Raw genomic sequence first — 17,428 nt, 5'->3', positions numbered from 1 at the left:
TAACCTACTTCCTCTGCCCTGATGTCCCAGCAGAGGGACTGTGGTCTAATAGGAAATGCCCAGACTGTAGCTGGTTCATGCTTGTTCACTCACTCATATGTAAGCCCTTCAAATCCCCAGACCATTTATGTGGATTGCAGATGGATGTGGATTCAGATTTTGTATCTGTGCAGGGCTCTACTTGTATGGAGGAAGTTGGGGAAATTTTTAAGCTCTGCTTCTCAAACACCTGTTTTCCCAAGGACTAAGCCTATTAGCCCTCATGAAAAATACTTGCGCTGCCAGGCTACCAGAGCCACACACATTTAACTTCAAGTGGCTCTCTTCATTTGCCTAGTGATCAGCTCAAGCTCAGCATGGCTAAAACGGAGCTCTAAATCTTGCCTTCCCACTACTCCTTTTCTCAATTCCTGTGGCTATCACTGCCACCCTTTCATTCTAGCCTGTAGGTAGCCTCTCTCTAGGTTCTCATATCCAGATTCTTTCCACACATCTCCTCTCAGGTACAGCCTTTTCTATCCAGCCACAGAGCTAAAACTCTTGTCCAGGCTTTCATATTGCATCTTTATTACTGAAACATTCTTCTCTCTGCCTTGACCAATGCAGTCTTGCCCCTCTCATTACCATTCAAACTGCTGCTGCAAAGAATCTTTTCCTAGCCTGTCGCTTTGACCATGTCACCCCTCTCTTTGCATCCCTACACTGGGCTCCCTCTTTCCTGTTGCATTCTGTTTTATAGGTTCTGAGACTGCATCAAACACAAGCTGCTTGTCTTCACTTTAAAAGCCCTTCATTTTCTATGCCCACCGCTACCAATCATTTCGCATTGCTATCAAGCTGTTAGTGCTTATCTCTGATTGGCCCATCATGCCAATCTCCATTGCCCACTCAACTTTTCAAACAAGCACTTTCATGCTTTCTCCCATGCTGCCTCTCATGCTCTGGAGGGGCTTCCTGTAAACAGCCTCAAAGCTACTTCATGAAGGTCTTACAAACCCTCCTTTGCCAGGATACCTGCAAAAAACTTGACAGTAGTTAGGCTGCTGATGTGCTGACCACAGCCTATCGTGCTGGCCGTCATTCCCAGTGTTTCCTTGTCTGGCTGTATCTATGCATTAGCTTTTGTCTTGTTTTGTACTTAGATTGTAAGCTCTTTGGGGCAGCAGCTGGCTTTGTATTGTGTGTTTGTACAGCACATAGCCCAGTGAGGTGCAAGACTGGGGCTCCTAAGTGCTATGGTAATAAATAAAGGCTCTCTCCAGCCCCAATTAAACCCACCACCTGCACTTACCTTTTTCTGGCTGTGGCTACTGCTTTCACCTCCTAGAGCTGGGCCCTTCATTCTTCTATCTGCCTCCTCTATGCTTCAAGAGGTCAGTCTGCTCCCCCACCAATCTTCCTGTAGAAACAGCAGTGGCTCCAGCTGCTCCCTCCCTGTTAAAGGACCAGCAGCAATTGTTTGCTTCCTGTCTCCCTATATCCTCAAAAGAAAGCGCAACTCCACATTTTTGTGGTGGGGTCCTTCCCAACTGCCTGCTATCCAATGCCAGTATATGGACATGCTCCTAGCAACAAGAGCAGTTTCCCGGTAAGAGAGGGGAAGAAGTCGGGCCCTGTCCAGGGACAAGCCATGGCTGGATAGCACTGTAGCTGACATCTGTTGGGGGGTGGGACTGCACTGATGTAGGAATCAAGCAGAAATTCTGAGAAGAGCCCCTCTAGGTTTACTGAAGTAAAGAACCTTACAGACACCCAGTTGTTCTCCTCACAGTTATAGCCTCATTTCAGCAGAGAATGAGTCCATGTTTGTTACCTTAGTGAAACATGTTACTGTATGTGCCATGAGGTACTGAAAGAAGCATATGATCCTCTTATTAGTCACTTATCTCTGCCCTGAGTGAGATTTCTCTTAGCACTGAGCTCCCTAGGTCACAAAGGAACACTGAAAAATGGCAGCCCCAAACCTGAAAGTTACAGGAATGACAAGATGGGTATTGCTCCTACTGAGTGCAACTGCTGCAGTATTTCTCATTGGCTCCTTTTCCTTCTCTCCCTGCCTACAAACCCAGAACCATGGAGAAAAGTCCTGGCTGCACAAAAGGCAATGAGAAAACTCTCATTAACGTCAGTTGCTCTGCTATTATATTCATGACAATGAACTGTAGGTCCAATCCTGTAAAATGCTGAGTGCCCTCATCCCCTGAAAGAGGGGAGAGAGAGCTCAGTGGTCTGAGCACTGGCCTGGTAAATCCATCATTGGGAGCTCAATCCTCAAGGGGGCCATTTAGGGAACTGGGTTAAAAATCTATCTGGGAATTGGTCCTGCTTTGAGCAGGGGGTTGGACTAGATAACCTCCTGAGGTCCCTTCCAACCCTGATATTCTATGAAAATGTATTTGTGCCCTAGGAATGAATCCAACATCAGTTTAAGCTTCCTGGCCTTTCACATTAGTTCATTGCTCCACATCTAGGTCCTGCAAAGTAAGGACAATTGCAGTGGCTAGGTTGAATGCCACTGATTTACTAATGAAAATGAATTTTTAAAAACAAAACTTCATAACATGGCCCTTTGAATAAATAGTGTTCTTGTTTAGCAGTGGCAAACACTTGTGTATATGCATCACTTCAAGCACGTAAGCAGTCAGAGTGAAGTCAATGAGCCTACTCTCATGCCTGAAGTTAAGCACCTATATCAGTTTTTGCAGGATCCAGGCCTATCTGCTACCAGCACAATTTACTTTCTCTAGATTGCCTTTTCCAGCCATAGATTTCAAAACACTACACAAAATTATCATCCTCACATTACAGAGAGGTTAAATGATGTTTTCAGGGTGTGTGCAAGTCAGTGAGAGGCCGAGTCTGAAAGACCTCAGGTCTTCTGACTTTCTGTGTTCCAACCAGTAGACCACAGCTGTCCACGCTATCTGTCATGTTGTATCATCACTGTAGCTATGAACAGTTGTGATGTTTTTCTGACAGCCACCCTCTAGATAGTACTGCTTCCCGTTAAAAAATCCAGTCTGCCACTATAGAACTGCTTTCCAGAGTAGAAATGGAAGAATTTAACACCCATTTGGAAGTATTAGACATCAGAGTTCAAAGCCTCCCAAAGGAAATTTCTACAATTAAAAGGCAGGGGAACAGGATGGGACTTATTTAACTCCAGTGAAACTCTGATTTCTAAAGGACGCTGAATTCTACAAGCCGAGCTTTGCAACAGCAGAGCTTTCAGATACATTTTTATTTATGCAATATGTAAACAACATTAATTAGTGACAATCTGTAATTCAGTGCAGTGATCAAATGATTTATTATACTGGAGAAGATATCGTTACACCATATACTTGGATGTTTGTAAAGGAATTGTTCATATTGGTAGTGGTCATTTCCAGGGCCGGCTCCAGGCCCCAGCGCGCCAAGCACGTGCTTGGAGCAGCATGCCGCAGGGGGTGCTCTGCCAGTTGCCGAGAGGGTGGCAGGCGGCTCTGGTGGACCTCCCGCAGGCGTGCCTGCGGAGGGTCCGCTGGTCCCGTGGCTCTGGTGGAGCATCCGCAGGCACGCCTGTGGGAGGTCCACCGGAGCCGCGGGACCAGCGGACCCTTCACAGCCATGTCTGCGGGAGATCCACCAGAGCCGCGGGACCGGTGAGCGGCAGAGCGCCCCCCGCGGCGTGCCGCCGTGCTTGGGGCGGCGAAATGGCTAGAGCCGGCCCTGGTCATTTCAACTAAATACACTTCATTGCTAGGTTGCAATAACTGATCTTGCTCTTTGGCAGCTGTCACGTTGTTAACTTACATTAACTTCCTGTCACAGTGAATTGCTGATTTGCAAGGCTTGACTACAGTAATTTTCCCATGTGCTGGCATTGCTGGGATCTCTCAGCTGAAGTCTTTCCACTGTGAAGAACTTGAATAGTCCCAAAATGCAATTATGTGGCTTATGCTTGGTGACTAACAAAATACACGAATCAGGATAGTTTTCTGTAATAAGCAGAGATGTTTCAGGAAAGATTGTAATTTTTATATGCATATGCATAGTATGATTCCCTCATTCTGTAATAAAATCTCTGATTCTTTTGCTATTGCTGAAAAATGTGAAATGGACTGAAACGAATAGTTATTTGATTTTGGCCACAGCAGGAAAGCAAGACCCCTCCCCTTGCTTTAGTGTGTGTGTGTGTGTGTGTTTTTAATGTAGAAAATACAATTATCATTGCCCTGCTCTACCCAATAGTACCTTTCAGAGGCAGCTGTTTTACAGGGGAATAGCTCAGTGGTTTGAGCATTGGCCTGCCAAACTGAAGGTTATGAATTCAATCCCTGAGGGGGCCATTTGGGGATTGGTCCTGCTTTGAGCAGGGGGTTGGACTAGATGACCTCCTGAGGTCCCTTCCAACCCTGATATTCTATCTTCATTTCATTTTAAAACTGATGCATTCAATCACTTTTAGCTCCACCTGCTGTAACTTTGTGCTAGCTACTCTCAGCAACCTGCATTTCTTAAGCCCTTAACAGTAGCACTTCAGCGTCAATGGGTGTGGCACTGCACAAACTGATTAGCAAAGGTTAAGGACCTTTTGTGGGAAATTACCAATGATATATATCAGAGGTGGCCAAACCACGGCTTGTGAGCCACATGCGGCTCTTTTACAGTTTAAATGCAGCTCACGGGGCTCCCTCTTCCTCCCCCTACCCCATTTTTCACCCACCAGACTGGGGGCCTCTGCCCTGTGGTGAGGCTAGGGGCTTCAGTCCTGCAGGAGGGACCTGCCTGGGCTTAGGGCTTCAGCCCTACAGGGCACACCTGCTGGGGCTAGGGCCTTCAGAAGGAGCAGGGCTGAAGCCCCGAACCCCAGCAAGTACTTCCTGTGGGGCTGAAGACTTGAGACCCCCCTCCCCACAGGGCAGAAGACCCCTACCCACGCAGGGCTAAAGCCCTGAGCCCCAGTAGGTGTTCCTGCCTCTCAATCTTCCAAAGATTACTGTATGCAGCTCAGCCAGTCATTATGTTTGGCCATCCTTGATACATATTTTCTTCCATTTCAGTAATTTTTCATGAATTTTTTTACATGAAAAATTTTCAGATCTAATTCTCCCACTTTACATTCACTTTCTGTAATTGTTTAGGAAAAAAAAATTAAAACAGTGAGGAAAAGGGGATTCTGCCCCCTTCCCCCCCCCCCCCGAAATGAAAATCCAGTCAATCCCTTTTCATTTATTAGCAGGCAAGGACAAATCTATTGCTACCAAAAGCCCAGATCCTGAAAGGTGTTGAGGTGCCTCATTCCCATTGAAATCAATGGGAATTAAGACACCTTAGCATCTTTGAGGATCTGGGGCAAATGCTTCTGACAGAGGCTTAACTCGAGGTACTAGCACATAGCTACACTAGCTGGCATTAGTCATTGAAAGTATATGTTGTCCGATTACGCACTGAAAAGGGAAGATGTTCAATAGACAAAAATGAGATGCCAGCACAAACTCTAGTAGGCAGGCTAGAGGTAAGGGAACTACATGTAAAAGAGCCAGTTAGTTCTCTGTATGGCCAGGTGGAAAACCCAAAAGCTTTCATGCTATTAGTACACAGGCTAATCCCCCTTTCATAACAACTTGGGAACTGGTCAGTCTCCCAGGGCTTCAGCTGGGGCACTTCGGGATGCTGTAGCAGGCAGATGGGTTTCTAGTTGTTGCAGGGCATGGCAGAGCTATGGATCAAGGAATAATATTTTAAAAAGCACAGAGTACTTTTGAGACCATGGTCAGGGGAGGGATTGTCTTGTTTTCCAGACCACAGACAAAAGGCCCAATGCAGAAGTGACAAATCGGGGGGGGGGTGTCAATTACAAGTGAGTAAACAGGAGACAGTATAATTCACAGGCCACACAGACAGCAGAAGGGTGAGGTTATAGCAGGAAAAACACAAAACATGAAGGTCAAAGAAATGTTCCTTTTCTTTCACATACTCCTGCTAGATGCTTTTCCTGTCCCAACCCTGCTCTTCCACCCTCTGGTTGTCTAAATTCCAGTAGTCTACAGTCACCATGTGCTATATATACACACCTTATGTTGCCTCTGAGTTTGGCCCAAAGATTTCACAGTGTGGGGACATCTGAAAGTGAACAAATTTATAGTAACAGATAAACCTCCTACTGTGTCTAGCTCAAAATTGGAGAGGAAAATCCATCCTTTCTATTCAGAGGAACACGCATCTTGTTACAGGTAACTGACACAGTCTGCTCATTTGAAGTAAATAAGTCTGAGCAAAGAATAAAATCATCTATGTTTCCTCTTCCTGAAATCTGAGCTGCTTACTGTACAACTTGTGTAAAGAATTATTTTCATACTTGGGCAAACTGTGAGACATATTTGCACATCAATTCACAATTCTTATTTCAATTTTTTTTTTTTTTTGCCACATTTGCTAGAAAAGATGTAGTGGTTTCTTGATCCATTGTGAATCTGCCATCACTTTTCTGGCAAAAAAAATACTATCAAGCACAAACTGCTTTTTTTCTGTAAATCAAAACAGTCTGTTATCTTGCCACATCTCAGATAGACTGAAACTAATAATCTTGCCAAGACAAGTGTTTCCTGCAGCCACTGAAACATTACCATTACAGTGAACTGTTCAAGTTGGGGCAAAGGCCAAAATTCCACCTTGATTTAAAAGACTTTAAACTGTGACTCTGTAACTGGTAATCTACAAAACCCACAAACTAGTCTTTTAGAAATATACTGAAAGAGAATGGCATTTTTCATCTAATAGGGAAATAAAGTTTTGCTTTTAACCCTGTGATGTTTCATTCCTCAATTCCAATAATAAGTGTTTTCCCCACCTCCCTTGTGAACTTCATTCAACTACTAGACCTCTTCCAGGTTGACATCGTGAAGTGATCTCCAGTTTCGGCTTTTCCAGCACTCAGGAAAGGCTACCGATGCTCGGAGAAGGACTTTTGCAAGAGTCACTCTATTTAGACGCTGTGGGAGTGTCTGCAAGAACAGCTTCTCTGGTAAGAAGTTGTGGGCTTAGACTGCAAGCTTGGAGTAGGCATTGTCTTTTTGTCCTGTGTTTGTACAGTGCCTGGCACAATGGGATTCTAGTCTGGGACTAGGGCTCCTAGGTTGCTATGGTAATACAAATAAATAATAATAATGAGCAAAAATGAGTTTATTTCAGGTCTTCAAAATGGGGTTTCCACTTCCTGTCCTGGATGCTGCAGTGTTACCTGCTTAACGCTCTCAAGCATTAAGCAGGCAACTCATTTTTCAGGTTGTTTTCCCAGTTAAAAGTTTATGCTGCTGCAGAAATACAGAGCATTGTCTAAGTTCAAGGGAGTTGTTCAAAGCCATTTTCTTATGAAACACTAATGCCTCAAGCATAGAATCTGGTAATCCCAGCTCCTGCTGGGCTCAGTTAATGCACACATTCTAGGCATATTTATCTCCCTTAAGTGCCTGATCCAACGCCCATTTAAGTCAACATGAATCTTTCCATTGACTTCACTAGGGGATGAACAAGGCTCTCAACCAGCAGTTAGTGCTGAGCCATCTAGGAACCCCTGGCTTTCTCATGGGGGCTGTATTCCAACATGAGAGCAGGATCTTGACTATGACTCATTTTGGAACAGAGAAGGGTCTAAAGAAAAAGTCTGACTAGGCTCTGTTCTCCCCACACCCATGATACCTGATGCTGTCAGAACAGGGAGAGGGGAGGGCCTAGAGTGCATAGCTTAGAACAGTGCTCTTTAACCTGTGTGGTATACAGTATTTTTTTCCCCTGGAAGGCTTTTGTAACCTGAGAATCTTTTTTCATGTTCTCCCTTTACCCAAGCACTCTCATTGAATGCTATAGCATAGGAAAAAGCACAGTGCATTAAAACTTAGGCCTTGTCTATCTGGATAAGTTGCACCGGTATAACCTAAGGTGTGAATTGAAACCAAACTAGTTAAACTGATGCAAACCCCCAAGTAGACACTCTTATTCTGGTGTAAGACTGGTTTATTTCACATTAGTTTAAATGGATTAGGAACAGATTTAAATTAAACTGAAATAAGCCACTTAAACTGAAATAAGAAAGTCCACACAGGAATTTAAACTGGTTTGAAAAGTGATGCTAGTTAAACCAGAGTAACTTTACTGTGTAGACAAGGCCTTAGCCGAGTCTCTTACCTTTCCTGTTGCTACCTTATTTAGGGTTACCTGTTGCTTCTCTTCTTTATTTTACTGATCCTCAGCTACAACATTTCCCCCGACATCAACCCCATTTAAGGTAAGCACAACAAAAGGCTCTTGCTTTGCTGACACGATCTCAGCACAGTCCCAACACCCCAGAGCACTAGATCTGTCAGTCGGGATTGGACTCCATGTCCCAATAGGCACTCAGATACCACCACAATGCATGTGCTAGAAATGCATAAACAGCACTTTGTCTTAAATGGACTGAGGCAGTACATCTGCCTATGGCAGGACAAAATTCTAACAAGTCAATGACACAGAGATTCTGAAGTGAAGATTTTATACAAGGAATGTCATGGATGATTTCCTCTTTGTGCATTAACATGGTAGTAAAGCTACATGCACGGAAGCCACACAGGGCATGGTCTTCAAACCAACAACAAAATTGCATTGTTCACCACCTATTCAAAAATAAACAGCTCAAAGTGCACAGCTATGCTGTAAAATGTCTTTTCTAAGACAGGACTGTTACCCACTCCTATTCCCCACTCCCTTCCAGGTGACTGTCAGCTTATGACAGCCTTTTATTACAAAATACAAGTCAGTCTCTGGCAAGTTTAATCAGCAGGGAAGGTTTCCTATCACACATTCCATTTCAGCTTCGGCGTGAAGTCTGGGAACAGCTGCCTGGGGCAGTCACTTTGCAAACAGGTTCCTTCAGGGGTGAGAGCAAGAACTGTTAGTTAAAAGGCCAGAGCCAGCACACTTGTTCAGAAGGTCTAGTCTTTTATAGCAGTTAATTTAATAATATAGTCCTAACAGAGGGTGTCAATCATTGAGCTACACAAGGGCATGTTTAACGGGTAGGACTAAATCAGTTTCAGGGTATCATGTCAAACTCCAGCCACTACAATTGGAGACAAGTCCCCTCCATGGGAGCATCCCTTGTTTATACAAGCCAAAAGTTCAGTTCATGATGGTCTCTTATTTCTTATCATGAGAGCCAAAACCCACAGAAAAGGAGTGTATCAGTTGAGCACAGTGGTTTGCTCATTGCTGATAAATTCAGTGGTTCAATGCAGACCTTTATGGAAGGGTAAAGTCCAGTGAGAGCCACTTGCTATAAGAGCTGAGAAGAGATTCCTGTTTTGCAGCTGGATCTGTAGGTTTGTTTGGTTGGTTGGTTGTTGTTTTTATAAGAAAGATCACAGTCAAATCTGTTCCATTTCTATGCAGCCGTCTGCAAGACCACTGATGGCACCATGGATCTGGGGACCCTTTAAAACTTTAGTAAGCCTAGCAAACACTAGACTGCAGGTCATGCAATCTTCCAGAAAACAGGCACTTGCCTCGTTCTGGTCACAAGCCTCTTAGCTTCTGATGAACCTCATAAAGCAGTTAAAGTGCTCCAGGAAGGAAATCCAAGCGCATGGGAACATGGTCAAGAAGAGTCAGGCCCTGCAATCTTGTGCTGACATGGAAATGGGTTCTACTGCAGATGCCCTAGCATTTTCCACATCATTTGTCTTCCTTTCAACAACTCTAGCTTGATCTCTGCCATGGTGCTAGGTTCACCTCCACTCACCTGCACTGCAGTCTCATGACCTGCCAGACTAGCATTTGTTACCACAATTCAAATGGATTTTGCAAACCCCTTCAGTGCCAGCAGGTGGAGCTTCCAGAGGCAGGGCCCTTCCCATTATCAGATGCAATTCATCCTGGGGAGCCGTGGACCCTCCTGGCAGCAAAGGGTCCAAACCTTTACAATAGGACTGTGTGATGAGCAAAATACTTCAAGAGAAAAATTAGAAGGCACTGCAGTGGCTATGAATTCGACCCAATACAGCAGGGTCCAGCTGCATCTCTTATTTGAACTAGAAATATTCAAAACTTCACTAGCCACTGGCATCCTTAACATACTAAATTATATAGATATAGATGTTTAAACTGGAATAAAATACATTGGATTTGGGTTGCTCGTTTATGTGAGCCCCCCCTTCCCCAATCAGCTTACAGTTAAAACCTGAAGGTCCAGTTTACTCACTTGAGCTCATGTCCCAACATTCCAAGATGGGTAGAACATGAGAGCAGGCCCGAGATCAGAAACATGCACTCTGGCTGCAAAAGGTGAAAGGGAGACCAAATATTTTTTTCTAACCCTGAGAACCTAAGGAATCATAAAGGACCCAGACAGGAAGCTGGGGTTAAAGATCACCGGGTTTCTTATTGCAGTTAAAACAGACTCGCACTGGATGATCCCATCCGCGGGAAGGGACTGCTCGGCGCTCGTTTGAACATTCATCGCAGAATCCCTGGCCGCAGGCTCGACAGTGGTGTTTAGAGAGCTTGATGTTGAATTCCTTCTGGCAGTTGTGGCAGTGCAGGATTTCATGATCCGGCACCCAGTAAGCAGGTCTAGCAGCATCTTTCACAAGCCCTACAAAGGTTTAGAAAGAACCACGGCAATTAGAATTTCTCCTGTTCTTTGCTAAGGAAGAGGAGGAGAAGGACACAAGGACTACAAGCAATGTCTGTGCCTTTCCAAGGAGCTCATTATGGAAACTGTTAAGTTCTGCCCACAGAACACTTCATTCCAGCAGGCATCTGCTACTAGTTCAGGCTATTCCAAATCTTTCATAGTCTGCCCCTACACAATTCAATGGCATTAGTTTAATGGGGACCCTACTACCACTACACCATTGTTTAATAAATAATAATAATAATTAGTTTGAGCTGGTTTGGTTGCCCTAGAGAAGGAAATCCAATAGGAGCAACATGCACTGCAAGCTTCCCCTCCACATTCAACCCTGACCAAGTCAGGGGCCAGATAGCAGATCAGTCTCCAAGTCTCTCTCAATCCTAGACCTTTTTGCTAAGACTGCCACCTAGGATACCAATTTATAGCACATGATGTGGATGCCTGTCTACTAGTAACCAGACTGAGAACTTCAGTTCATTCCACATCAGGCACCAAATAGCAATCAGTGGCTTACAACACTTGGTGACTACTGACCTTGGCTGGATTTGGACCAGTGACCTAAACATAAAAATTCTTGCATTAAATCTTATTCATCCTAGCATAGCAAGTTAAGTAGATCTAATAGATCTCTGTGGGCCATACAGCCCACACAATGTCATGGACTTCTTGTAGTTCACACTGTGGAAGTAGGGCAGCTAGTAGTCTTAACCCCTAGTCTTGGCTCCTCAAGAGAACAGGGTGATCAAATCTCCCTGAATTACTGGAGTGATCCCACAAACAGTATTATACCAAGAAAGGAAGAGATTCTGGGCTGGGGGAAAAGCACAGCCCCACTTTACTAATTTTTTGTCATTTTTTGCAGAAGGCCATCCAGGATAAGAGGAGGTGGACACCTCCTCCGGCCAGGACTCGTTCAGAGAACATTGGCTTTCTCTGCCTTATCTTCTGTCCATTGCAGTTCAGCTGTGCGGCCAAAACAATGTAATCATCACTCTTTCAGGTATGTGTACAATGGTGGTAACACCAACATCATTTCTGCTACCATTTTATTAAATAATAAAAGATCTACCAGCCTGAGTAAATTCCAGACAGAGCAATGTCGAGAAGGTCTGATCAGTGGTTAATGCAATTCTTCACCCTCTACTGCTGTGTACCTCTTGTGGGGGGTTGGTCAGCAGAACAAACAGCAGTCCAGCTATGGAACAACATTTAAACCCAGGTATCTGCTGAGGCACCTGGGTTGGTATCGAGCGCACTAACAACCAGCACACTGTCATTGTACTAACTTCAGCATTAAGGACCATCCTCCCAGTTACTGGATGTTTAAATTTCTTGGTCCTGATTTGCAGAAGTACCGAGCACCCAAAGATCCCAATTTTGTCAACTGGAGCTGCAGGCACTCAGAACCTCTACAAACCTGATAGAATGTCTCATAGTTTGGCCATGATTTTTTAAGTACAGCCTAGGAAACTCAGCCTGTCAAATCACTGCAATAACACTATTGGCGTATCGAGAAGAAGTGATACTCAGAACTCAAGGATCTGTGATGCTGGACTGCCAACAGAATAGAAGTGAGAAGGCATAAACTGGAAATAAAATGCTGAGGAAGTAGAGGAAATGTAGGAAGAGAGCTTGGTGGGGCCCATGGCCCTGCAGGGGAAGAAGTCAGAAGGGGGACCCTCGACCCACATTGGCACTCTGGGATAAGAAGGATCAGTGTGCCATGCCAGCTCATTTCAAGCACTGAAGTTTAACAAACAGCTTTGACATACCCAACCAAAATGTTGTTAGAAAAACAATTGGAAGCAAAGAGCACCCACCTAGTGGAATGTCTATGGCAGTCACCACAGCTCCAAGAGTGTTCTGCACTGCCTCACCAACCTTCCTGGCGATCAGCGTCCCACCTTCTTCCTCTGTCTGTGACTCGGGCACATCTGCATGATAGAAAAGTTATGGTTCAAAACCGAAGGCACAGTTCCTGCCAAGTCTCAGTTAATCTGTATTATTAGAGAAACTAATGTTAAACCAAGGTAACTTGGTTGGTTAGGTGCAGCACCTGTAGCGTAGGCCTGGGGTTCTCTGGCATCCCAAACACCATTCAGCCTTTATTTCACACCCACCGTGCCTTCCTTGGGGAAATTTGCATGACCTTCACTGTTACACTTTTCCTCCACCCATATGGACAAGACACCATCTGCTCTAAGACCAGTGCAGAGGGATGCTATCTCCCCACCAGCAGATGTTGCCTTCTGGGATATTGGGATAAAGTCCAATTTAGAAATAATTCCTCCAAGAGATCAGATTTTTCAGTAATTTCTTGTGAATGGTACTTGCAGTAAAAACCTCAACCTCAGTCTAGACCAACCCACACAAGCGGTCCATTTCCTAGACACTACTGTGCTAATAAGTGATGGTCACATAACCACCACCTTATACCGGAAACCCACTGACCGCTATACTTACCTACATGCCTCCAGCCTCCATCCAGGACACACCACACGATCTATTGTCTAAAGCCAAGCTCTAAGATACAACTCCATTTGTTCCAATCCCTCAGACAGAGACAAACATCTACAATATCTCTGTCAAGTATTCTTAAAACTACAATACCCACCTGCTGAAGTGAAAAAACAGATTGACAGAGCCAGAAGAGTACACAGAAGCCACCTACTACAGGACAGGCCCAACAAAGAAAATAACAGAACGCCACTAGCCATCACCTACAGCCCCCAACTAAAACCTCTCCAGCGCATCATCAAAGATCTACAACCTGTCCTTAAAGGTGATCCCTCCCTCTCACAGATCTTGGGAGACAGGCCAGTCCTCGCTTATAGACAGCCTCCCAACCTGAAGCAAATACTCACCAGCAACCGCACACCATACAACATAAACACTAACCCAGGAACCTATCCTTGCAACAAAGCCCAATGCCAGCTCTGTTCACATATCTATTCAAGTGACACCATCATAGGACCTAATCACATCAGCCATGCCATCAGGGGCTCATTCACCTGCAAATCTACCAACGTGATATATGCCATCATGTGCCAGCAATGCCCCTCTGCTATGTACATTGGCCAAACCGGACAGTCTCTACGCAAAAGAATAAATGGACACAAATCTGACATCAGGAATCATAACATTCAAAAACCAGTGGGAGAACACTTCAACCTCTCTAACCACATAGTGACAGACTTGAAGGTGGCAATTTTGCAACAAAAAAAACTTTAAAAACAGACTCGAAAGAGAGACTGCTGAACTCGAATTAATATGCAAATTTGATACAATTAACTTATGTTTAAACAGAGACTGGGAATGGTTGGGTCATTACACTAATTGAATCTATTTCCCTATGTTAAGTTCTCCTCACATCTTCTATGGGTCATCTCAATTATCACTTCAAAAGTTTTTTTCCTCCTGCTGATGATAGCTCATCTCAATTGATTAGACTCTTCCTGTTGGTATGCATACTTCCACATTTTCATGTTCTCTGTATGTATAAATATCTCCTGTCTGTGTGTTCCATTCTATGCATCCGAAGAAGTGAGCTGTAGCTCACGAAAGCTTATGCTGAAATAAATTTGTTAGTCTCTAAGGTGCCACAAGTACTCCTGTTCTTTTTGCGGATACAGACTAACACGGCTGCTACACTGAAACCTGCAGTAAAAAGGATCTCTCAGAGTTCATCTTTCCTCACCAGAAGCATTCACAAACATAAATTTGAATCCTGCTCGGAGGTGGCGTGTACCCCAAAGAATGGCACGATCTACACCCATTACAAGGGCATCAGTTGGATCAATTTATGGGCCAACTTCCCTATCTGCCCTAGAATGGGGCTTTTGACAGAAAATCAGTGGTAAGATTTCAGACACAACATATGGTTAATTCTGACAGGAAGGTGGAGAATTTCCCTCCATTCCCAGAACTAGCACAGTCAGGTCAGGATTACCTAACCGGATGCCCCTGCTGTCAAGGCAGTTGTCACACACTCTCACTGGCGCCGGTCCCCAGCCCCGCTCAGGGACGGGGCGGGTCTTGGAAGAGCAGCCATCGCAGAAGCCCTCCCCGCAGGCCCGACAGTGATGTTTAGTATCATTATCTTTAAAGGATGTGCCACACTTGTTGCAATTCTGAATAAGACAAACCAGAAAGAGAAACTATTAGTTTGATTTTCCTAATTATCTCCAGTATGAAAAGCGTCCAAGAGCTAGATCACAAGATGGCAGGGACAATGGCACTCATGAAAGTGACTGGATCCTGCACAAGTGGGGAACGTATTGTAAGTAAGTCTCACAGTTAACTGATCTGTACTTGCACTGCAGAGACTTTTTGATGTCTTTCACTGAAGTGTCTCCGGCATAGACACCACTTGGGGTGGTGCCAGCATTGTCCTTCTGGCTCGATGACTTCATACTCAAAGAAGGGACCCATGGGAAGGCTAGCATGCTGTGCCTAGGCCAGCAGCATTACTATGAACCCCATGGTTGCATCCATGAATGGTTACAGCTACGCTTTCTTGGGTGCCTACAGGACTAGGCAGTTGATCAATGGGCACTTGAATGTTTTCGAAAACAAAGATAAGATGGCCATTTCCATTTTAGCCATCTGCCCAATTCCTTTTAAATGCCTTCTCAAAGGAACTGGGAGTCTCTCTCTAACTGAATTGTAAGGGCCAAGTATTCATCTCCAGCTTCATATTTTGTACAAATTGGTTGCATTTTCAAAAGTGGGAATGCAAAAATGGGAGGCCAGGACTTCAGCTTTGATTCTTTAGACTCAAGAGCAAGCATGTGGGAGCCAGCATTTTTACCAACAGTATTGATGGTGGGAATGGGTCCAACTTGAAGAAGCAGGAAGGGTCAATGGAATACTAAGGGGACAAATTGCACATCCAGGGAAGAAGGCATCTGACATTATCTTTCTCAGGCCATGCCAAGAATGTGAATAGCAAGGGTCCCTGCCATTGGCTCTGAAGAGCTGCTGAAGGTAGGTGAGCTGCAGTTTGCAATCCACAGGAAACAAGGCACCTGAAATCTATCAGATTTTTTTTTTAACTGGTTACTTTGTAATTTTATTTTTGCAGAAGGTGTGGCGGAAGGGTTATGTGCAGCTAAGCAAAGGGAGGAGGTTCCCTCAACAGCATGAAAGTACCGCAGCTGCTACGTACCAGGATTTGAGAGTTGGGTCTCCAGTAGGCAGGGGCAATCTGGTCCGTCAGCCAAGAGGTCACAGCTTTTGTGGGTCCCAGGCTGAGCTCAGACACAGACTGTGCCATGAAATTCATCCCATCCAACAGGCGCTGAGCTGCATTGTTGTTGTCTTTCAGAAATCCATCTGTCTATAACACAATGGGGATTTACATGAAAATGGAAAAACAGACAAGGAAACGTTTACTTCTCCTGAGTAGATGCTTCTTGGAGGAAATGCCCATCCACTGCTGCTGTTAAAATGGAGAACACCAACTGGAAGAATCACACTCCCATCTTTTTTAGAGATAGGGGATGTCTTAATGGTTCAAAAACATTCACACCAGGAGTCCAAATGTTGTCGTCAACCCAGTTCTTCATCCTTCCAAGGTAGGCTGAGTACTGTTCAATTTACTCTGTGCAAAACTTTCAGTGGGACCTTAAAAAACAAGATCCTGTCCTGACTCCTGTCTCATGTGGCTATTGAATATCCCACGGCACTTTCTGTAAGAGTAGGTGGTTTGCTCATATGTCCCTTACTCCCACTGTTGTTCAGCATGCTGTGCAGCTGGTGACTGGATTTCAGTGGGGATGTGTGTAAGGAGCATATTGGGATGAAAGCCCACTATAAAAATGTAGAGTAATTTTACTTATTAATCAGAGATGGGAAAGACCTGCTGGGTTTTCTAGCTCATATCTTGGGGACCACTGCAACATTGTGATGTGTCCAATCCACTTAAATGTCCACTTGGGTAAACTGCCTCTTGCTAAGAGAAGGCCCACCCTGGAAAGGGCTCCATGCTTCAAACAGCAGGGGCAGCTGCCATAGCAAGAGTCAGTCCATTTTTTCTGCCATTATGCAAAAAAAGAAAAAAAAAAAAGAACCCCCCACACCTACAAAGCACCCCAACAACAAGACTTACTCCTGGCCAGACGTGCTCAATTTCTGTCCTCACCACTGTGTCCACAGGATCTTGGTTCCCGAACCAGTACTGCCGGCTGCGGTATACCACTCCACAGTTGGGGCACTCAATCACATACCTGCAGTGAGGAACAAGTAGAACTGGTTACCTAGCAAGGGGATGGAGGCCCAAAGGAGTTGGAAGAGGAAAGGAAAGGGAGAGCAGAAAGACTGCCTGCTCCTGCACTCACCCTAACCAGGCATACTTGGCAAGGCCCATCCAAGGAGAATCAGTGGAAGCAGATGTTTTTGGCACCACATTGACTTCCTTCCCACGCTCGTAACAAGCCTGGAACAGGAGTGTTTGATTAGAATCACATGTTTTGGCATCCCAGACACCAAGTCCCATGAGACTGTTTGGCCACGAGTGGGTTTAAAGGTCTTATCTGGTGTGTTTGTGGAGATTGTTTGCTAAAGGGCCACCTGATGGACCTCATCATTGATAATGGATTTTTTGTGCATTATAACCCAAATGATGTCATTGGTCTAAACAACAATAAAATTATGGCTGTGGGTGAAGTAACCTCCAGGCTCCTCCATGTGACCTTTGAGTTACATACACCTGCCCCCTCCCAAAAAAATCATCATTAGAGGTGGCTGGTAGGAAATAGAGAGAGCAATTCAGGG

General features: G+C 44.7%; 1 protein-coding gene across 1 annotated transcript in view; it reads right to left on the bottom strand.

Moving 5' to 3' along the window:
* Positions 1-8,498: 8,498 nt before the first annotated feature.
* ZFYVE1 (zinc finger FYVE-type containing 1) overlaps positions 8,499-17,428 on the bottom strand; it is a 35,676-nt gene continuing 26,746 nt past the window's right edge. The window contains 6 exon segments of the mRNA XM_030559646.1: positions 8,499-10,612; positions 12,475-12,588; positions 14,604-14,784; positions 15,822-15,992; positions 16,764-16,881; positions 16,993-17,090. Coding sequence (XP_030415506.1) covers positions 10,380-10,612; positions 12,475-12,588; positions 14,604-14,784; positions 15,822-15,992; positions 16,764-16,881; positions 16,993-17,090 — 915 coding nt within the window. The 3' untranslated portion in view covers positions 8,499-10,379.

The sequence above is a fragment of the Gopherus evgoodei genome, chromosome 4 (assembly GCF_007399415.2).
Source record: "Gopherus evgoodei ecotype Sinaloan lineage chromosome 4, rGopEvg1_v1.p, whole genome shotgun sequence".
NCBI lineage: Eukaryota > Metazoa > Chordata > Testudines > Testudinidae > Gopherus > Gopherus evgoodei.
Note: the sequence above shows the minus strand (reverse complement) of the source record. Positions and strands in the feature narration are given on the sequence as shown.